Genomic DNA, 23,034 nt, shown 5'->3' with positions numbered 1-23,034 from the left:
AATTATACCAGAAGACTCATTCAGAGAGGAAATGGTAAGTAGGAGACTGTAACAGGCAAAGAGGTTTTGAGAAGGATGTATGAAAGGGGGTGAGGGATGACGGTCCTGGTTGCAAAATAACAATAATAATAATAATTCTGCAAACCAAATGAAAATTTCCGTCATTCCCCATATTTCTAGCATTGCAATAGCTTATAAACAAACAAACAAGCTTCATTTGCAGTGTCTAAGCAGTTTACAACTGTAAGCTAATTTGCCCCCAACAATCTGGGTACTCATTTTAGCGACCTCGGAAGGATGCAAGCCTGAGTTAAGCCTGAGCCCTTTTGCTGGTCTTGAACTCGCAACCTTGTGGTTTTGAGTGAGTGGCTGGAGTACAGGCATTTAACCACTGCGCCACCATCTTAAAACTGTTGTTGTTGCTGCTGGTGCTGGTGTGTCCTTTCAAGTCATTTCCAGTTTATGGTGACCTGAAGGTGAAAGTATCAACAGTTTTTCTTGGCAAGATTTGTTCAGATAGTGTTTGCCCTTGCCTTCTTCTGAGACTGAGAGTGTGTGACTTGCCCAAAGTCCCCCAGTTGGTTTCCATCCATGAGTAGGGGTTTGCTATTAAAGTTATTAAGGAATGTGAACACAGTCAATATAAGGCTTCTGAGTGTGAATGGTTTTCAATGTCTCACTCTCCTCAATTCTAGAAGTTTGAAGACTGAAGAAAAAATTCATTTAAGCTGCAGAATTCTTGCTTAGGGACAGTGTCCTTATTTTGCACCCCCTTGTAAATGTAGCTGCACTTGTTAGTAATTTTTGGCAAGAAATAAAGGGAAATTGCAGATCATAAATAATAATAATAATAATAATAATAATGATTTATTTATAGCCCACCCAATCACGAAGAATCTGGGCGGGTTACAACAATAAAATACATCAATTACAATAGAGTTAAAAATCAAACCCTAGACCTACCGCCCCCCCCCCCCCATACCCAGTACTAAAACAGAATTAAACAATAATAGTATTTAAAACATTAAAAACATTAAAAGCATTTTAAAAAAGGCAGAAACATAGGCGGGGAAGAATAGACAAATGAGGGGACAATATCTCTATATCTGGGGAGGGTAACTAAGTTGGAAAGGAGAATTTTCCAAAAGACACTGACATGAGCAATAGCAGCTAAGAAAAAAAATCATCTAGATGACTAACAGGAGAGTGGCCTACTTATCTCTGGCTTGTCCCACTGTTTCTCCTCCATTTCACCTCCATTTCACAACAGTCTGCACGTCTTCATTTGAGGCTGTTCTGTTTTTGCAGCATGGACATCATATTGTACTTTTACCGCAATGAGATCATACTGTCCTTCTGCAGCACAAACTGCGTAATATTGTGCACCTTGGAAAGGCAATCTCTCCTCAGGATAGCCCTCCCCATTTTTTTGTTATTATCTGCATGGGATGTGATTGTAAGAGTCTCATGAGCATCTTCTCAATATAATTAACAATGAATAATCTGGAAACAGAGTTAGGAGGGCAATGATGCAACAAACCTGAGTCTGTCCAACTGATGCACCGTCAAACAATCCTGGAGAAACGGTTGCATGAAGTAGTGTCTGAAGAGGTTACAGTTCCATCTGTACGGGGAAACAAAGCCACATTTCCTGGCAGTGGTTTGTTTGAGTCCACAGCTTTTACAAAATACCACTGCAAAGGAGCAGTTGTACCTTTAGGTGTACCAGGATCAGCTATATGACATTCTCCATGCAGCTGTATTGCTTGGCTCATTCCACGACGAGGGCACCTCAGCCAACTCCATTTTCTTTCTCATTGTCCTCCTAATTCCTTGTTCATTCTTGTTGCTGTTTTATTGTGAGCCAGCTGTAACCTCTGTCTTTAGGTTGACATCCACTGACTTCCCAGGATAATGAAGTTTCCTGGTTGGGTAGCATCCTTTGTCTTATAGTAGCACTTGTCTTCCAATGGTTTAAATTTACATTGTGCCTTTTTCTGCAGATCACATATCTGTATGCTAACTATATTTGTCCCATGACACCTGCAGGCAGACCTTCTCTGAGTAACTGATCCGAGAAAGAGATGATGAAGCAGGCATGGTTCCCCACTGTCTCTTTGTAAAGAGACTGAAGCATATTTGCTGTATGGTTGCCAATCTGAATCTAGCATGAGTCCTTTAGAGTACTATTTTGAGTACCTGGACTCCCAAGGTTGTAAACAACAGTATTATCTAATAGACAGACCAACAAAAGCACTCCACTTAAGAATGTCTTAAGCTTTAGACTGTTAGAGATTTGTATTACAAGGGAATAAACATTTAGCTTTATAATTCTTTTAATATATGTATTATGTAAAACAGAGGTTATTATACAGTAAAAGCCAGTGTGTGACTTTGGGTGCTAGGCAACCTAACTCGGATGGGTAGAAAGCTATTTGCTACTCTTTCTCCAGCTACAAAATGTCTTGGGTGAACCTCCATTGGTGGATTTAGTCCCTCACCCCATTTCCCATCTCTATATAGATGTGTTGATTTTCTTAGAGGGCAACACATGTACAGCTAAACAACTATGTCTGTACCAAGTTGAATCAAGAGCTGTGTAATCTACCAGAAAAGATTTTTTTGTCATAAAAATGGGCAAAGGAATGTTATTATAAGAAAAGAAAACTTGAATGGAAGCTAACAATGTAAAAATTGCATCCTGAAGTTATTTCAGAGCAATTCCTGGCATTCCTGTCTGTCACTATCTTTTTTTAAAATTACAACTGCCTGGAGCAACATAGTTTGAAAATTGAAATAGTTTCTTTCCTCACCAGTTTAGCTACTGTGTGCACATCTGTGATATATATTCCACATATCTTTTATACAGGAGATGGTTGGGATTATAAATAGTTTACAGTCCTAGGAAATCCCAGTTCTGCTAATGTGAAGGATTAGTGTGCTTGTAAAATTCCACCTTAAAACTAATTTAATGTGTCTGCGGCCAATTTTTAAAAAAAAGAGATGCTTGGCTGAACAGTGACACATAACATTTGGAGCTAGCTGTTCCACATCTGGAATCCAAATGTTAGGCATGATATAAATAAGCCAGCACAACAAACCAGCTGGGCGTTTTACAGCCAGAAACACAAGCAACATGGACCTCTGTCTTCTTTCTGTGTTCCTGCTTCTGCTCACAGGGGCTTGGGGCCAATATGGGGACTATTACCACTCCTATGGGGGTGATGATGACTGGGTCAATGTGTATCGGCAGGGCTTCAACTTCCAGTGTCCACATGGGCAAGTAATAGTGGCAGTGAGGAGCACTTTCAGCAAAAAAGAAGGCTCCGACCGACTCTGGAACTATGCCTGCATGCCTACTCCGCACACCTTGGGAGAGCCAACAGAGTGTTGGTGGGAAGAGATCAACAGAGCAGGACTAGAATGGTAGGAAAATCATGTTTTCATTTGCTTTAGGAGATGACACCAGAAACCAGTCATCTGATGCATTGTCAGCTTGATGCAGTAGATAATAATTGCAATGTATGCAGTGGTCACAGAAATGCATGTTAATGGGATAGTGATCTGCTTAAGCTGGTCAGTCCAGCAATCTGTAGTAATGATCCCACTCCTTATTTTCTTGATGGGACAGCCACCAATCCTGCCCCATTCTTTTGGAGAGCTGCATTGTAGATGTTCTCATATCTATACCCTTGCTCACAAAAACTTTAGTTGCTGATTGGCAATATTGTATTTTATTGTAAAGAATCTTTGCTTCTCACATATAGATTCATTTCTTTTGTCAGTCTATTGGTACTAGCTAAACAGATAGTGGAAGTAGCAGGAAAACATGTACAATCTGATTGACTAGAAAAAGTTATAATGCCAAGGAGAGAGGGGAAGGAGTACACAGCAATTAAAATTCTATTTAATCGTCTTAAACTCAGCTAAAAGAACTGTTGATCTCTGCCTGACATTTCAACAATTTGAACAGCTCATCCAGTACAGAATCAGCATATAAATTAAGGACGCTTGTTGGAAGACACAGAAGAATTTTAAGTTTGGATTCTATACTTAATGACTTGGCATCAAATTCTTTCGAACTCAGAATGATCTACTTCTGTAACTGCTGGAAACATGATCTACCACCTCAAAAGATATATTATTTTACATTTTCAGTTCCCAGGTTCTCTTTGTATTATTTATATATAATACTGGGTCATGTAGGTGCACTGAATTCCCCCATATCTTTAGGCAGAATATATATATATATATATATATATATATATATATATATATATATATAAAAAACAGTAACAATAGTTTTAAAAGACTAATATATCTCAAAACATTTATCATTTAGGACTAGATAATTTTAAACCAGTTAAAACAACTTAAAATAATACCGACCATAGTATATATACAAATTGGATAAAATGAATTAGGCCCTGAAGGTTTTAATAACAAGCCATTTTTTGACTTGGCATCAGAATGACATGGGTATTGGTGCCACTCAGGCTTCTCATTTTTAATACTGTTTTTTAAAAATCCATAATAATACACAGATAACAAACATACATATATACAAGCATGATTAAAATATAATTATTTTTAGGGCTTTACAGCAATTCTATGCATAGTTTTCTGGGCATGAGTTCCATAAAACTCAGTGGTACTTCCTTAATTTTTTACTGCATGTGTTCAGCTAGTAAAACACACTGAATTTTAACCAAAGATCTTCATCTAAATGAAATAACCTGTGACCTTTTAAACTGCTGGTGTGAAGTAGAAATTCCATCAAAAGAAAGAAAAGAGGCATATAGACTCTGATTATTATCCTAATACTGATATCCTCTCTGCTAATGTGAAAGCTTGATTGTTTCTGAAACTACTGTAACACATGAAAGTGTACTAATAATTCCATTCATTCATCAGAGCAAGGAGAGTCCACCAATTACTCTAGTACTCTAGCAGATGATACATCATGGCTGCTTTGTAAAAAGCTATATTGTTGTTCAAGTCATTTCCAACTTATGGCAACCCTGGGGTTTTCTGAGACTGAGAGTATGTGACTTGCCCAAGATCATCCCTGGCCAAGCAGGGATTCAAACTCTAGTCTCCAAAGTTGTAGTCCAATGCTCAAACCACTACACCATGTTGGCTCTGAATGAAAAAAGTTATTCTTCTCCACATTCCCCTTCCTCTGTTCCGCAGGTAGTCATATACCAGGAAACTTAACAGTTTAGATGCACACATTCTTATTCTTTAATATCCTTCTGCCAAAATATAAAGCTGAACAAAGACAAACTATCTTCCTAGAAACCCATGACCCAATTGCCTAAAGATGATCATATTAATGGAACTCCACCAAAGATTTTCACATCTGTTACTAATAATGTTCATCTTTACATGTGTCTCTTGGCTTTGTTCATATTCCTTTGGCACAAAAGGAGGGCCTGCAAGAGATGGGTTTCTCTATTTCTCTGCTGAAAGAAGATCTGAAACTGTGTCCTTAAAAAGGAGCTTCTCCCCCACCCTCATGTGCATACGTGTGAGAGAGAGAGAGTGTGAGAGAGGGGGGTGCTTTAATGTTTATGACTCTCATTAAGAAATTTTACATTCAGCTGTACATTTCTCCATGTATGCACAGAAATGCACAATCAATGTCAACAATATCTTGTGTGAGATACCACTGCAGTGTGAGAGCTAAGGCAGTTCAAGAAATAATTTTAACTATGAATATTCAGTTATTTTCCATCTAATCACAAGCCTCCAGTGTCAAATACTTTATATTATTATATCATCGCAACATCTTTAGATAAAATAGGCTAGGCAAAATCTACTCAAATCTACCAGTCAGGTTCAGGGCTAATCAAGGATTTTACCCTGAAACCTCTTGCTTCTCAGCCTAGATCTCTCCCCATAGCATAGTTGAGGCCATAATCAAATGTATTATGTGTGTTTACGTCGGCGGGGGTGGTGGTGGGGGTGGTTTACAGTTATTAAAACTTGAAAAATCTGTTCAACTAGATGGGACATTGAGACACAATGGTGCATAGCCCCTGGCAAGAATGAATACCATGCCCAGTTGGATAAGTTGCCATTGCAGTCTAAGACTTTACAAATCTTTGTCCATGATTTAGCCATGGAGTTTGTGATAATATAAGATGTCACAATAACTTACTGTAAAAATAGTCAGTGTAATTAGCTGGGCTGGTTTGATTCAGATTCTTTTTCTCTCCCAAAAATGTATCTTAAAGTATCTGTTTTTTTTAAAAAAAAACTTATTTTTGCCTTACTGACAAGATGGAAAGAAAACATAAAGTAAGAATGAGGAATTATTAGTAACACAAGGCTACAAAGGCAAGTGAGGTAATGTTCCTTCAGAAGGCTTCTGGTTTTCATTCAACAAATTGAAGATGAAATTCAGATCAGACCTTTTAAGCTAGCCTTACAGAATACACTTTGCCCATGCCACCTTTGTGCCAATTTGCAATAACAATTTCCTTGATGTAGGTACAAAGTGTGACACAGCCAAGTCATTAACTCCAGGTATTATTTTAAGATGATATTCCACAGTAAGCCTAACAGTTTGGGAGAAAAGGAAAAGCATATGAAATAATCTTGTTCAAATAGTAGTCTGGCTTTGATAATAAAGCAGTACTAGTAATTTATCTGCTAGGGGTTTGGAAGACAAAATACAGGAAATACTGCCTATGGGAAATCATTTCACAATTTTTGATGCAGTTGAAGCTCCATTATAAGTACTGATAGATTTGGCTTCCCACAACATGCTTGTAAAAAACACTCACTGCTAGTCTACGTAAATTCTTCATTACTGAATGAATCCTCACTCTTGCCAATGGGGGCTGAAATCCTCATGATTTCCTAAGTGTTGTCTGCAGAAGCACAAGAGTTCTCTGACTGGGAATTCTAAATGCCTCTCCTTATACTATAAATCCCAAGATTCCATGGGACAGAACCATGGCAATTAAAGTGGAATCTTAGCCCAAAAACTGTCTAGTGTCAAAGGGCCTAGTTGTTGCCTCACTACCCACAGGCACAGGACGGAGCTTTTGAACCTACAACTATGAAAAGTCATTTTTTTGCCCACATGTCCCAGAATTTCTGTTTACAGGTGACCTCCAAAGCTGAAAGTCATTTCCGAAAAAAAGGACAAAAGAGAGCACAGGGTTTCATAAACTTTCCATTCACAAATTCATATACCCATATTTTCCGGCATATAAGACGACCCCCAACTTTTCCAGTTAAAATTTAGAGTTTGGGATATACTCGCCGTATAAGACTACCCCTCTTCCAATGCAAAACAAATAAAAATTTTAAAAACATCAGATTTGATTTCAATATGGTAATTTTAATTCAAATGCTTATGACATGCAGGTATTTAGCAGGAAAACTTGTTGTATACAAAGCCTGCTTCGATTGGTCAGCTCTTGCTGCCTGCCCAGTCCTCTCTATCTCCAAGACTATCAGAGCGCAAACACAGCTCTTTTTTCCATACCCCAGGCATCCCGGACGCCTGCAGCTTGCTCCACCCTTCACTTTTACCTTCCCAGTGAGGCTCCCCCTCACCTCGTCATCAGGACTGCATTAAGTCACTTCTATCCACGAATCCTGGTGAGTGGATTTTCTTCTACCATACTTGTACAGCGCCACCCTTGCTGCTTTCATACGGTTGCTGCATATGGCAGGGATGCGAACGTGGCTGTTTTTGAGCTTTCCCCACCATATGCGGTGACCGCAGATTCTCCAGTCCAGCCCAGAAGTTTCAACACCCGCCCTATAAGGCGTATAAGATGACCCCCGACTTTTGAGAAGATTTTCCTGGGTTAAAAAGTAGTCTTATATGCCAGAAAATACAGTATATCAGTGCAAACTGAGAAAGAATTTGCTACTAAAATGTAATTGGAAATATATTATTTCTCACCATAGGGAAGAAGATACAGATGGCCTTCTGTATGTTTGCCTACTCAATCTACTGCCCAGCTTCTAAGGTCTTTGCTTTCCCTTTCTTATAGTTTTCTGCTTAATCTTTAAACATGACTTGAACTGGTCAGCCATTCAAATAAAGAATGTCTCCAAATAGAGGACTGTCTTTTGTAAAGTGAAACATATGATATGCAGTTAAGTGAAATGGACAGGAATTTGTGACACGTATGGCCTATGATTTATTGTTAACTTCCAATAACCTTCCACAAAGTGCTTGGAATTTGAAAGTGGATTTTTAAAAAAACATCATTTTGTGTTGATTTCAGTTTGGTGTTTTCTCTTTACAGGTATCAAACATGTTCAAATAATGGACTGGTGGCAGGATTTCAGAGCCAGTATTTTCCATCTGTACTTGATCGGGAGTGGCAATTTTATTGCTGTCGCTACAGCCGAAGATGTCCATATTCATGTTGGTGAGTTTACAGAAACATTTGTAATGTACTGAGAATACATTATCAGTATGAAATCAATTTGCCACAGCTGAAGAGTCCAGTGCAGAAGAGCCTATCAGCAATGGGAATGATAGAGGGAATAGAAATTAGGTGCTTGCAAACCTCAGTGTAAAGAATACATTAATATTACCCTGGAAATGGTATAATTTATAACGAATAAAATATATATGATGCACTTTCATAATTCACTCTTCTCTTTAAAGTATCTCACATATTTTGTTTGTTCCTTTGCTGTCTCAGGAGTAGTATTGATCAAGTACAAATATCAAAACAAATTGATCAAAACAAATATCCTAAGAATTTTTAAAAGTGTTCCTTTCTCACCCATCTTCTTGGAGTAGAAGAGAAAAATGCATCTATTTAATACCCTTCCTTCCATTCTGTGACCACAGCACATATGCAGACATGAAATAATATGTTTTAAAGAAAATATGCAGAGTGCTTTCTACTTCACCACTGAGAAAGTTCAGCCTGTACAGACACACTTAGAATTAAGAACAAGGTTTATAAAGGCAAACAGTAGAGAAAATATGCCATTGGAGGGTTAGAATGATAGAACTGTAGCACTAGAAGATTTCTTGAAGATCGTCTCATCCAAACCTCTTTCTCAGTAGAGGATTTATAAAGGTGGATGCAAGTAGACTATCCCTGACAGATGTCCATCCAGTTGTTGCTTAATACCTCCAGGGAAGGTCAGTCTGCCTCCTCATTAGACCATCTGTTCACTGCTGAACAGTTCTTTAAAAGTTTCTACTCTTATTAAACTGAAACACACCTTCTTGAAATTTCCACCACTGGTTCTAGCTCATAGAGAGCAGGATCTTTCCACGAACTTCTCATTTCCAAAATTAAACTCTGCATCTTCCTTTCTGGACCAGAGCTCAAGAGGAAAAAAAAAACCTTTTTAGGATTGCAACTCCTAGAATTGGTCTTCCACTGAGCATGCTGACTGGTGGATTTGAGGAGCTGTAATCAAAAGTTAATCTTTCCAGTCTTTGGTCTAGGCCAGCATAATCCAATAAATGCACCCTGATGAGCCAAAGCTGGAACAGCGATTATGTTTCCTACCAGTTCATTTTATTCTTCCTTCACTTACTGTGGATAAATGGATCTGTATGTTGTTGTCACTGTTGTGTGCCTTCAAGTCATTTCCAACTGATGGTGACCCTATCACAGGGTTTTCTTGGCAAGATGTGTTGAGAAGAGGTTTGTCATTGGCTTCCCCTGAGGCTGAGAATGTGCAACTCGCCTAGTGTCACCCAGTGTGTTTCCACGGCTGAGCAGGGATTAGAAGCCTGTTTTCCAGAGGCATGCTCCAACACTTGCCCCACTACACTACACTGCTGGATCCCATATTGATATAAAGGTTGCATGCATGCATGCATGCATATATAGATATTGTGTTGTTGTCATACACATTTTCATACATATGAGCTTTTGTGGCATTTTGCAACAGACATATTCAGTTCATGGTTGTGCAAATGGAGTTCTATAAGTGTAACCATTTCACATAAGCCTAAATTCTGTTGTTAGTCTTGACTAGAGTAAAGCCACTGAAACAATTGGATTGAACTATATGTTGGCTCACCATTCAATCATTCATTCAATGGATTTCTTCTAACTGGGATTCCAGTCGTGTAAATGGACATTATTGGATGGCACATAATTATTCATCAGTGCCTTCAATATGCCACTTTATTCACAGAGATTTCAGAAATAGCCATTGTGCAATCCCCACTGTACAATGGGATGATAAGCAGGCACATTAGCAGATGCACAATCAGTCACATGATGTTTGTATTCACCAGAAGGATGGTATAAAGCAACCACTATGTCACTATGGGAATGTAGATTTATTCAGTGCCAGCATGATGTAGGATCAAGGTAATATTGACCATTTTTGATGTGGATGTTGAAGTTACACCACCGATCTCCTGGCCTTGACCCTACATTCATCTTACAAAAACCTCTGGCTCATTTGTATTTCTAATTACATAAATGTTGGTGGACCCCATTTTCTTATGGCATAATTCCATGCATATTTAAAAACAGCTTGCAGTGGGGCTTGTTCCTAAATAATTTAGCACAGAAGAGTAGTCTTGTGTTATTTCTGCATTTTAAAAAAATCAGGCTTAATAACTTAGCATTGATGCAAAGTGTTGAGCAGCTGAATTGTTGAAACTACATAAGGTTCCCAAACTTTTAGATGCATTGAAATGCAAATCCCATCACACACACCCTACCAGCATGGCCATATTATGTATGGATAATGGCCAAACTAGCTGGAGAACACTGGGTTGACATAACTACTTTACTCACCTACATGCTTTTTAGTTGTGCAACTGAAGTAAACTTGCTTCTTAAAATAATTAAACAATTCAAAATATCTAAGGCAAACAAAGCTGAGCAAGAAGGGTTCAGTTATATATTCATGAAATGCTTATGTGCCTTTGTCTAGCCACCTATTGACCCACATGCAGCAACAATGCATACAAGTCTAGAATTTAAACAAACAACAATCTTGGACTTCCCCCAATAAAATCTTCCAAACTTCCATCCTTGTGTGAGTTGATGTTCTGCAGGGCCTCTCAGTAACGTCTCTTTTTTCTGCCAAAGCTCTGTCTTATAATGGAGTCCTGCCAAAGTCTGTCTTAGCAGGAGATGCTCTCTGTTAAGGTATTGGCCACCATGAAGATGTGCTTCTAGTGATGAAGGAATTTCTTTTATATTTCTGTGAGTGAGAAAGAACACTACTACAGCATATTTCATTTCATTTTTCACCTTGAAGCCTTTGCATGGGTCCAGATGTAGCTATATTGTAGTCCCATTGAGCTGAATCTCAAGTTAACTTAAATTTCATTGGTTTCGATGGGTTTGCACTGCATATTACCAATACTTAAGTCCAATTGCTTGTCTCAATTAGGATAGGGATACTGAATGATAAATCAATATTTATCAAAATCAATAACTCTGATTGGTTCAAGGGGGTCTGTTTTAAAAGAGCTTATCGCTCACGTTTTTAATCTGGTTCAGACATCCCAGGCTGGAGCTGGGATGAACGATGGAGTCGAGGATTATTGCTCACTAAATTGCCACCAAACCACCATCAACCTGGGTCCCAGCAGGGACCCAGATGCACTCCACCAGCACTTTTTAGAAGTCGGAAGCTTTCCAGCTTCTAAAAAGTGCTAGTAGAGCACGGCTAGGACCCGGCTTGGACCCAGGCTGATGGCAGGTGGCAGTTTGGCAGCAGTTTAGTGAGCAATTATCCCCACCTCCATCCCATGTCCTGGCTCCATCCTGGGAGGCTTGAACTGGATTAAAAAAGTAAACAATAAACTTCTTAAACTGGGACTAGCATTTTGAATTTAGACATAAATCTGGTTCCGGTCCTCTGGTATATAAATATTGCCTTATCTTGAGGCATATGATTTACTATGAATCTTAAAGGATGATTTATACAAATTTTACAAGCAGGGCCAGCAGCTAGGTCTGTACCACACCCACAAAAAACTCAAATACCTCTATATTATTATTATTATTATTATTATTATTATTATTATTATTAACCTTTATTTATAAAGTCCCTCTTAAAATGGCAACAGAAAGTGATATCATTTCCTGTTGCCATTTTGAGAGGAATTGTAAAGGAAAAGAGCTATTTAGACGGAGTTCTGGGATGCTTATGAGGGTGGGGTGACAGTATTTTCACATATTTTAATGTATTTGACAGACTTTCTGTGTGGTTTGGGGGCAAACATGGGGGCCTAAGGGTTTTGAGGGATAAATAAGCATACTTTTCAACATGAATCCTTGAACCATTATTATTTCCACTTTACAGATTCAAAGCTAAGTTTCAGAGCTAGCAGACTGATTGAGCAATTTCCCCCCATGAATCAAGATTAAATCAAAGAGTCCTTATGAATGCATACTGGCCACTGCAACACAGTGGGATTTTATAAAGCCAAATGTATTTGGAATCCTGTTTGTTGGCACAAACTTTAACTTACCAATCTCACTTCTATGCAGCTATTTGTATTTCCATACCACAGTTTACTAGCTGAACTGAGGTGTTTTTTTTTTTCTTTTATCAGAAACATTTTTATTTAACACTGCTGAGTTGGAAAGTAGGTTAAGGTATACTTCCATGGGAAAGGCTACCCCATTCAGCTATGTTTTATGGTTTTGTGCTGAGAGTCCAACTGCAGAGTTTAGAAACATTCATTTTTTTGACCACAACTCCCAGAATCCCACATCTAGCTTGGTTCGTGGATGTGCTGGCTGGGGAATTCTGGGATTTCCACTCACCCACCCCCGAGAAATATTGCCAAGCTCTATCCTGGTGTCGTCTTGGCATTTGTATGAAAGGATCTTTAAAAAGAATTAATAGATGATGTAAATATGTCATTATAAAATAATCCCATTGCATCCACCTATATTAATATCTGTATCTTCTTAGAGAATGAAAAGTTTGCCTTGCATTTCTGAAACATAAACACAGCTAGTTCCATTCCTGTGGTATGTCTGTTCCTTTCTCCATGCATGCATGGGGTAGGGTGGGGTTACTGTATCTGCAAGAAAGAAACTGATGCTCTCTGGTTATACTTTGGTAGGCCACAGTATGGAAACACTACTTTTAGGGACTGAGCTCCTAGAATCCTCCAACCAGCTTAGCCTTCCCCTAGATTCTGATAGCTATAGCCACTGCCACCCACAGTAACTTAGCCGAACACTTGTTAAGCTCTCTGTGTGATTTAGAAATCTCATCCAGTTTAGAACACTACACAACCAGGCTTCCAAATCATACAGGGATTCCACCAGAGCAGGGTAAGGTCCCAGCTTCAGCACCATACCCTCCAGTTGTCCCAATTTGGCAGGGACAGTTCTAATTGATCCTTTGTCATCCCACTTTTTTAGCTGCTACTAAAATGCCCCAGTTTTTGTCTCTTCTCTCCACTTTTCCTCTTTCTCCTTAGCTTACTTCCATTGGTGCAAAGTGAGTTCAAAGTATAAAAGTAGTTAGTACTCGATTACAAAATTTAGGATGAAGGAGAGAAGAGGGCAGGATCATGCCCATTCTAGTAGGCTCAGGCAAAAGCAAACTGAAGCAGCCTAGCTTGTGTGTTCTGCCTCATTAATAACTTTTGTCATCATGACCACACCCTGATCTTGGTTGGCCACATGTGTCCCATTTTTCTTCTGTGAAATGTTGGAAGGTATGCAGTTCATGAACAACAGTGGGGCCAGTGAGTGGGACATGATAAAAGCAATCGTGGTGGCTAGTGTCCCCCCCTGCCATAAGCTGGAAAGGACTTGAAGGCACACAACAACAACAACAACAACACAACATGAACATGAATTTCTACCATCCACACCTGCACATGCAAATGAAGATTAAATTGTTTTACATAGCACAATCAGCCTGACAGACACATGAGCCAAATTACCTCAAGAATTTTAACTGATTCCAGAATTTCAGCATTGATTGTTGTTGTTTATTCTTAGAGAATGCTGTTCTGTAATGTTTGGATGGTCTTTTGAGAGGGAGAAGATGGAAAAATTATGTGTAATTAAATCATGTCTGCTATGTACAGGGAAAAGTAAATGTACCCAGCAAAATTACAAGGTTGTAGAACATACATGCAATTATGTAGAACTACAGAAAAAATTCAGTGTTTTTTAAATAACATAAAATACAAGGGAGTTATGGGCAGTATAGACTCTGATATATAAGACTAACAAAGTGAAGTCCACTTTTTTAATTATCACTCCTCATTCTGACACAGGTTTCTTGTGGGTATTTAGGCAAATCACCTAAAGTTTTTTTTCTTAATGATCTGCTCAATGTAAACAAAAGCCGTCTGCCTCAGAGTGAAGTTGTATTATAATCCTCTTCAGGTTGCTGAATAAGAGCTAACAGAAAGCTGGAGAAAAGAGAATTGCACTAATTTCCCATGCAAGTAAAGTTATGCTCAAAATTCTGCAGCAAAAACTCCTACCATATATGGAGCATGAAATCCTAAGTGTGCAACCTGGATTCAGGAAAGGAAGAGGCACTTGGGATCACATAGTAAACATGCATTGGATAATAGAGCACACCAGAGAATTACAGAAGAAAATCTGCATGTTCTTTATTGACCACAGCAAAGCCTTTGACTGCAGAAATCATGAAAAACTATGGATTCCACTAAGAGAAATGTGAGAGCTACAACATCTGATCGCCCTGACATGTAATTTGTATGTAGGATAAGAAGCTGCTGTCAGAATAAGGGGATAAGGCTGGGTTGCATACAGGCTGCCTACAGGCTGCCTACGGGGAATGCAGTAAGATCCATCATTACCAGTTAAATGTGTATCTATCCCATCAAGGATGTCGCATTAGATTGCATGTGATAATCTCCTTAGACTCAGAGGTAGGAAGGGTGAAGATAGGAGGTAGAAGCAGTACATGTTAAAAAGTTGGCAACAGTCCATGTTAAAGGGATCTAGGAGTAAACCACAGGTTGAATAGGAGTCAACAGAGTGGTGTGGCAACATGCAATGGGATGCCAAGCTGCATAAATCAGTGTATAGTGTCTGGAAAGATAAGGAAGCAATAGCCACTCTATTCTCCTTTGGTCAGATCTCACCTGGAATACTGTTTCCAGTTCTGGGCATCACAATTCAAGAAGAATATTGACAGGCTGGAATGTGTCCAGAGCAGGATGGTGAAAATGGTAAAAGATCTGGAAACCATGCTCTATGAGAAATGACTTAGTTTGCTGGGTATGTTCAGCTTGGAGAAGAGGTGGTTAAGAGGTGACATGATAGCCATGTTTAAATACTTGAGATGTCATATTATATTTCAAGCTTACAGCTGAAGTTTATTGCAGGGAACAGAACATTCTCTTTAAGATTGTTGATAATGCTCCTGGCCACACTAAAGATCTGACTGATTTCTTCACAGAAAATCAAATTGCCTTCATTCCTGCAAACACAACTTCATTACTGCAGCCAATGGATCAAGGTGTGATGTCAACATTCAGATCTTTCTACCTAAGGAGGATGCTTGCAATGGCTTTAGTGCATTAGATAATTATATTTCTGGGGGATCAAGCAAAATAAATTAAAACCTTTTTGGAAAGTCTTCACTGTCTTAGACAACACTAAAATAATTAGAGATCATGGGGCAAAGTTAAAGAAACAACTCTGAAGAAACTCATTCCCACACTCAGACGATTTTGAAGGTGTTAAGGGTCCAGTAAAGAAAATCACTTCAAATATTAATGATATGGCAAGGGAATTAGAATTGGAAGCCCAGTCTGAGGATGTTGAAGAATTGCTTGGGTTGCATGATGAGGCCCTAACTAATGAGAATCTTCTGTTAGTTGAAGAACAGAGATGGCAGTTCAGAGAACAGGAAATCCTGCTTATCATATGTTTTAGCCTTGCAAGAAGGAATAGTGAAAGGAGAGGATGCAATTGCATTTTGGGAAATGGTGGGTCCCAATTTTGAAAGAAATTCAAAAGTAAATAGAGGCATTCAAAACCAAATAGCCTGTTACAGAGAACTTCTTTGAGAAAGGTGAAAGTCATCAGTGCGACAGGCATCATTACTTTCATATTTCAAGACACCACATCCACAACCATTGTCACAACTCTAACCTTTCAGATTCAGAGCTGTCAGCATCGACAGCAACATTAGCCCCTGTAAGATCTCCATCAAAGCCCCCCTCTGGAAAAATAATGAAATTGAAGTGGATGTTTCCAGTGAAGAGGCTCAATGATCTCCTTCAGTTCCTCCAACATAGTCCTGTTTCATCTAACGTGCATTGAAAGTCTTCCTCCCAACAGCTTGTGCAACCTTACAACCTATGGACTTTTTAATGATTCGGCTGCTACCACACCTACCTAGAAATCTGTCTCTAATGGAGCGACAACATCTGGAGTGTTTAACGACTTCACTACCACGACTCCCTTTCTTGACTCCGAACTGTTTTGATACTGGATACCACTTGCTTCCACAGTTTGGGCTTGGGAACTCTGAAACTTGTTTTAAGTTGTGTACTATTTAGCTTCTACATGCGTTCAAAAGATATAGTGCATATAGTGTGTTTCAATATTATTTCTTGGCCAAAATGCATTTGCAAGCTAAAAATAATAATAACAGGGTTCCATTTTACAACCAATTTCACTTTCTGACAGTGCTCTGGTCCCTAATCTGTCAGATAAGCAGGGACCACCTAGACACCTTTTTGCCAATGTAAACTTACTGATGTAGAATATAAACTTTCCTTTGAAATACAGTAGCCCCTTCTAATTTGTGGGGGATCTGTTTCAGAACCCCCTGCAAAAATGGTGACTTGCAAATACTGTATGTAAATCCCATTGAAAATAATGGTGCGAGCACCTAAGGTGTGTACCGCCATTTTATCCCTTCCTGCTTGTCCCTCCCACGAAGAGCGTGATCACAGACTCGAAGTGCATGAAAAGGGAGGGACAAGTATATCTCTTTTCCTTGCTTTCTTCCTCTGCCTTTGCTCAATGTGTGCATGTATGCATGTGTACTGGATTCTCATTTCCCATTGAAGGGGGAGAGAAAGTCTCTGCGGAGTCAGAGTTGGAAAAAGTGCAAGTGAAATCCCACAATAAATTTCACTAGGTTACTGAGTCATATGGGGTGAAATAAGGGTAGTGCCAGCTACATAGACTTCAAGTGTCTCCCCTCCTACTCAAGAGTAGGAAAGGGGGGCCAGAAAGTGTTATGGGAATAGTTGTATGGGAGTTTTAGTCAAAATAATAATTTTCCCAAGCTCTGTTCTGCTCATCCCTGCTCTAAATTCTTTTGGATCCTGACCCATGCCTAGTCTTGACTGCTTTTGTCCCTTCTGGTAATTATTCGCTGGTCTGGAATTCAATTGTCATTTGCTTTGGATTGAATATTTACTTCCAGCTCACTTGGCTGACAACCAGCTCTGCTGAACTTGACTGCCAGGAACACAACTATTGCCAAGGTCTGGCACATAAGTCTATCATGAATAAAAACATGCATTTGTTCTAATAGATGAACTAAACCATCTGAGTGGTTTAAAAAACAACAACCTGATAGTATATTAAATATTTTATTCCCTTGCATGTTAGCATTGCCTCCCAAAAATGAAGCCATCACTACACTCACATTTTAATAGCAAAATTATATTAACTCTTATCTAGTCTTACTTATGCATTACATATTAAACAAACACAAGATGGTGGGAGTACATGTCCCCTAAGGAACAGAGCCTCTGGTACATAAGTACATGTGATCCAAAGCCCTTGGTTTCCAATGTTGTAGAGACATATGCATATGGAGAAGATGATGGAACAGGCAGAACAACCATGGTCCTCTCCTCTTGTGTTTACATAGAACTTTATCGCACCGGGTTCTTGGCCCGGCCTGACAGGAAACGGAAACGAGTGGGGGACGGACTTTACCGCACACATTCGTCCCTCACTCGTTCCGTTCCCCCTCTCTTCCCTGCCCATTCCGTTCCAAAGGGCACGCTTTTTGAGAACTGTTCAGAACAGTTCTCAAAAATTTCCCCCTCTGGAACAGATTAAGAACGGAAGAGAGGGGGAACGGAACAAATGAGGGACGGGTGCGTGTGGTAAAATCCGTCCCCCACTCGTTCCGCACTCGTCCCTGCTCCTTCCGTTCCGTGCTCAAAACGGAACGGAAGGAGCCAATGCGATAAAGTTCTTAATCTCATTTATTTAATATGTGACTACAGCTGCTCTATACAACAATTCCTTAGGCCATTTGTAACTACAATTACATACTGTAGTTATGAATGTAATTGTGGACTCTTGGCCTACATTTTTAAAGAGAACATGTTGTTAATTGCCTTCAAGTCAGCCTTGATTTATGGAATGAAGCATCTCCAAGACAGCCCTGTTAAATGCTTGCAGACCCATGACCTTGATGTGACCAAACTACAGCACCCTCAGTTTAGTCATTTTGGCTTCTAGGGAGAGAATACATGGCCCTGTCTATATACCATAGACAGTTGTATTGGATGTTGGATGAGCATAGATCACCCACATGCCTGAATAAGCTTCCAAAAGGAAAGGTTATAAACTCTGAAATAAAATTAATTTCTATAATTCCTACCCCCTACTTTTTTTTTTTTACATAAGATAAATAAATTGACTTTGCCCCTCTGTTTTGCAGGTTGACAACAGAACATCCAGGGCACTATGGTGAAGATATGGACATGATGCTGTACACTTATGATCACTACATCCGTGGTGCCACCACAACTTTCTCTGGTGTGGAAAGGTTAGGTTCAGATATTCAAATATTGTTTAGATGGCATAACTTTCCCCTCTAGCACCAAGAGACTGCTGATTAGATTTTGACTATAAAAATGCTTTGTAAAATATCAAGCATGTCAAAGAAAGACAGAGGGAACCATGATCATTATGGAAAGCACAAAAACCACTCTGAGGGGAAGAGCCATAATATTCCCACTAAATGTAGTCACAATTTCACTTTCAGAAGTGAAATGGAAATGTCTTCAGAATGATCTGAGGTCTGAACATCAATTTCCATAAAACTCAAATGTACTTGAAATGACATACCAAAATGATCTGTCTGTCTCTCCGCTGCTCATTTTTAATTATGGAAAAGGTTTCTTGTCCCCACTTTCTCAATTTTGCTACCTATCTGCATCTGTTCTGGCTTGCTTCCTGACTGTGTCTCTTTTCCAAAGAGTATAGTACCCTGAGAAAACAGCTGTCTTGAAGCATCTTATGGCAAACTTCAAAGCATCATCAAATGAAGGGGTTGCCCATGAGCCAGAAGACTTGAGTTTCAGGTCTGGTGTGAGTTAAAGATACAAAGCCAAATATTTCAAAATAATGATTGAAATTGGTCTTCAAATGCCAAAATTGAAAGACCTAATTATTGCCATATTTCCTGTTTACCGAACACATGTTTACACTGATCATAAATTTGTGTGACAACCAGTAGATGTTGGAATGTTGGTCTGCAACCTGGGAGATCCAAATGTTAGTTTCCACTAAACCATGAATCTCATGAGGTGACTCTTTCTCAGCCTGACCTACCATATAGGTTTTTTAAAAAAAAGGATATGTTGGGGAGGAGAGACAAACACACTACTTTTTGCTTATTGGATATAAATTTCCCAAATAGATAATTAATTTTTTAAAAAACAGAAAAGAAAAAGAAAAGAATTTGCCACAGAAGACAAGACTGAAACCCTTCCTCCTTCTTAACATCCTGGATTGATATCCATCATTACTCACAACTCATTAAAGCTTATTTTTTGTTTCTTTCCCTTGCAGAGATCGTCAGTGGAAGTTTATTGTCTGCAGAATGACAGATTTTGACTGTCAGTTTGACAACTTCTAGAAGTATCCATTCTATGCTGTGTTTTTTGGGGGGGAGCAGGTTGTATAGAAAAGAGGGTGTAAGGAAAAGAGAGGGGAGGCATTATGGTGACTATGCTCCAGCTATTTTACAGTGGCAGAGCCTGGAAAACTTACTTTTTTGAATGATAGCCCCCAGAATCCTCCTGCCAGTATGTGAGATTCTGGGTGTTTCAGTCCAAAAGTAATTTTTCTAAGTTCTTTGCAGAAGTCCAAGTCTGTAATGAAATGGGCTGGTAAGTACAATATTGTTCCATTCTACTCATCCATGTGGTTTTTCATTAGTGATTAACTATGTTGCTTCACAGAATGTCTGCAGAGCATGTGTGCAGAGTACTTTAGCTTCTCCTGCTTCCTAGCCTATTTATGTCCCTGGCAAATGACACTGCAAGAACAACCTTAGTAGTGTAGTGTGTGTGCCCAGCTTCCTGCTCCCATGGTAATAAGGCTCCTACTCTTTCTCTGATCACTTCCCATACTCCTGCTTATAAGTTACAATACATAGATGAGTGTGTGGGAAGCTGTCCAGACATTAGCTTCCCTATTTTTTTTAATCTGTAGCTACTTGACAGTGTTTAGATAATTTCTGGTATAAACCTAGGTAATATTTCGTCTTTGCTAACTAGCTCATCTATGAACACACACATACATCTTGATTTTTTCCAGAGCATCTTTTGCATCCATCACACCCCATTATCAATTTTCAAAAGGGATTGCAAAAGCATCTTAATTTTTGTTTTGCTGATGTATATCAGGGCTACTCATTTACACACAGACTCTATCACTGTGTGTGGTCTTCTCAGTACTCCACAGCTAAGATTACAGATTATTACAAAGGTACTGTCAATGCCACAATTTAGCAACCCATGCCAATATTTTAACACATTTGTATTATTATACGATACAGATGTCTGGCAGGAAAAATCAGCTCCTGATATTGCCCATTAACAACACCTCATGATGCTTTTTGGATTCTTTCTATGTGTAAAATTGTAGTGAGGTTAATGAAGTCCTCTTTGATGGCCTTAATGCAGCCTTCTCCAGTCTGGTGTCCTTTATAATTATGGGATTACAATTTCCACGATGAAACAGTCAGTTAATGTTCAGCACATTTGGACAGTGCTAGATTAGGGGAAGTTGCTTTAATGTCTTCATTTTGGAATGTCAGATTGGTTTTGTAAATGGGAAGTTTACCAAATTAGAAATATCCATGTTTTCTCTGTCCTGTCTTGTAATTGGAGAACTGTAATAAATGTAAGAATACCAGATTTTTTAAATTCTACCCGGGAAGGGCATTTGCAATTGTACAGCTGAAGCTGTTTACGTAAAAGTGATAACATACTTCTGGCATTTGCTGTGTAGAACAAATGAGAGGGAGACTTTACTGAGCAGTGTTTAAAGCTTGACCATAAACCTGAAGCCAGTGTTTCTATCATAGGGGCAATTTAAATCTAAAAAGGAGAGATACTTCAGAATCAAAAGACAACTGTATGAAAACAAAATGTGGACTTCATTCCAAATGCCTGTATTGGGACATCTTTAATTTGTTTAGTATTTACAATGCACATATCATAAATACGTAAAGAAATAAAGTAATTTGGTGATTCAGTAGCTTTTAGATGTGGGTTGTGGTTTTTTTGGTCAAATATGTTTGAATATTCTCTTACTGCCACTTTAAGCCAAGTTCCAGACTAGTCAAGATTCTGTTTTCATTCCTAATACTGTACATAACAACGGGGGGGGGGGGGGGAGAAAAGTGTGGTGGTGGGTAGGAATAATCTTATACAACAGCCTAAAAGAGTTACTGTTTGGATTATGGTTCCCCAAATCCTAAAGAATGAGAGAGATGGTAGTGTGGCTCTCCATTTTAACCACCTTCAGTCCAGTAACACTGCAGGAAAGTAGCCAATGTGATGCTTCAGAAAAGGTGCACATCTAATATCTTTCTCTGAGGTGGAGAGTGGGGTAATTGGACAGATAGGTGACATCCAGCATGTAGAGTCAGATGGACTGAGGAAATAGACAATTACACTTCCTTCCCACAAATAAAGAGAGAAAATGTCAGCTTATAGTATCAATAACAAATCCAAATTTGTTGCCAGATACTGTGGCTAGTTGGCCTAAGTAAAAATTCACTAAATGTGTGCTTTTACCTGGTTGTATGTACCTTACCAATCGAAAAGATAGCAATCATAACAAAAGTGTATGCGTGTCTAGATCTCTCTGTCTCCAGCATAGCTCCAAGGCCATTCTTAGACACCTGAAACTAGTAAGGGAACTGAGAGATGTGTGCCTCTTAGAGTTCCTTTGTTTTTAAATAGAATAATTAATCTTAGTTAATTATTGATTATTAAAATCTGTGTAGAGCCATATTCAGCTGCCAAATCCCAGACCTTCCCTAGACAGCTCCCCTGCTACTTTTCTTTGCTCTCTCCTTTGTGTGTGTGTGTGTGTGTGTGTCAGAGAGAGAGAGAGAGAGAGAGAGAAAACTGTGCTGTTTGATAAGAGAAAGAGAAACCAGAATATGAAGAAAGAAAACCTGAATGATCAGAAAGAGAGAAAGAATACTGAGAGATAAAAAAGCAGGATGAAAAAGAAGAGAAAATAATACGGTGGAGATGAGGATGGAGACTAGGGGGTTTCTAAATTTTGCTCAACTGGTACTTCTGCTAATAGTACGTAAAGTTCTCAAAACCAGAAGTCTACTGATAGCTATTGCCTGTCTATTGGTTAGATATGAAGGCAACACTACAATTTTATTCTCTCAGTTCACTACCTATCTTCTTTAAGTTGTAAGAATGTAAACATCATCTTATATCTGGCCTTCTGTCATTGCAGACCCAATACTGCCTTGAACAATGAGTCTCTCATTTTATGGAACCTGGATGCTAAGCCTACTTACTTTGTAAGAAGAGGCAATATGCTGAACAGGCTCAAATTCTGGGAAAAGACAGTCTGCATGAATTTGCAGGGGATAGAATTACAGAAGCTTCAGCAAGGAGCAAACAACTCAGCATGATCTTGCTTAAGATCTGCACTTTGTTCACAAAAGTGTCCTTGTTTTAGAAGAGCCTCTGTGGATTTGTTCTTGCCTACTTCAGAGACTTTATCTCATTCTAGTCCCTTGCCAGCCCCTGTTGCTTGCCATGCTCATGGCTCCTCTGTGTCTCTTTCAACAGTTGCA

General features: G+C 39.0%; 1 protein-coding gene and 1 long non-coding RNA gene across 2 annotated transcripts in view; one reads left to right on the top strand and one right to left on the bottom strand.

Annotated features, from left to right (window-relative positions):
• LOC149319824 (uncharacterized) overlaps window positions 1-23,034 on the bottom strand; it is a 168,035-nt gene that overhangs the window by 133,248 nt on the left and 11,753 nt on the right. The gene's annotated exons all lie outside the window — the stretch shown is intronic.
• Window positions 3,136-21,436, top strand: DPT (dermatopontin). The gene is made up of 4 exons (XM_089508169.1): window positions 3,136-3,426; window positions 8,277-8,402; window positions 18,631-18,738; window positions 19,767-21,436. Exons 1-4 carry the CDS (start codon window positions 3,137-3,139, stop codon window positions 19,831-19,833), a joined length of 591 nt encoding a protein of 196 aa, XP_089364295.1. The 5' UTR covers window position 3,136; the 3' UTR covers window positions 19,834-21,436.

The sequence above is a fragment of the Sceloporus occidentalis genome, unplaced genomic scaffold (assembly GCF_023333645.1).
Source record: "Sceloporus occidentalis isolate IW3139 unplaced genomic scaffold, rSceOcc1.0.p SCAF_2, whole genome shotgun sequence".
Classification (NCBI taxonomy): Eukaryota; Metazoa; Chordata; class Lepidosauria; order Squamata; family Phrynosomatidae; genus Sceloporus; species Sceloporus occidentalis.
This window is presented reverse-complemented; position numbering and strand designations above follow the sequence as displayed.

Bases quoted from the DNA above. Each gene is read 5' to 3' on its own strand.
- DPT (XM_089508169.1), top strand. From the start codon at position 3,137: ATGGACCTCTGTCTTCTTTCTGTGTTCCTGCTTCTGCTCACAGGGGCT. The intron at 8,403-18,630 runs GTGAGTTTACAG...TCTGTTTTGCAG, and splicing joins AGATGTCCATATTCATGTTG to GTTGACAACAGAACATCCAG. The intron at 18,739-19,766 runs GTTAGGTTCAGA...TTTCCCTTGCAG, and splicing joins ACTTTCTCTGGTGTGGAAAG to AGATCGTCAGTGGAAGTTTA.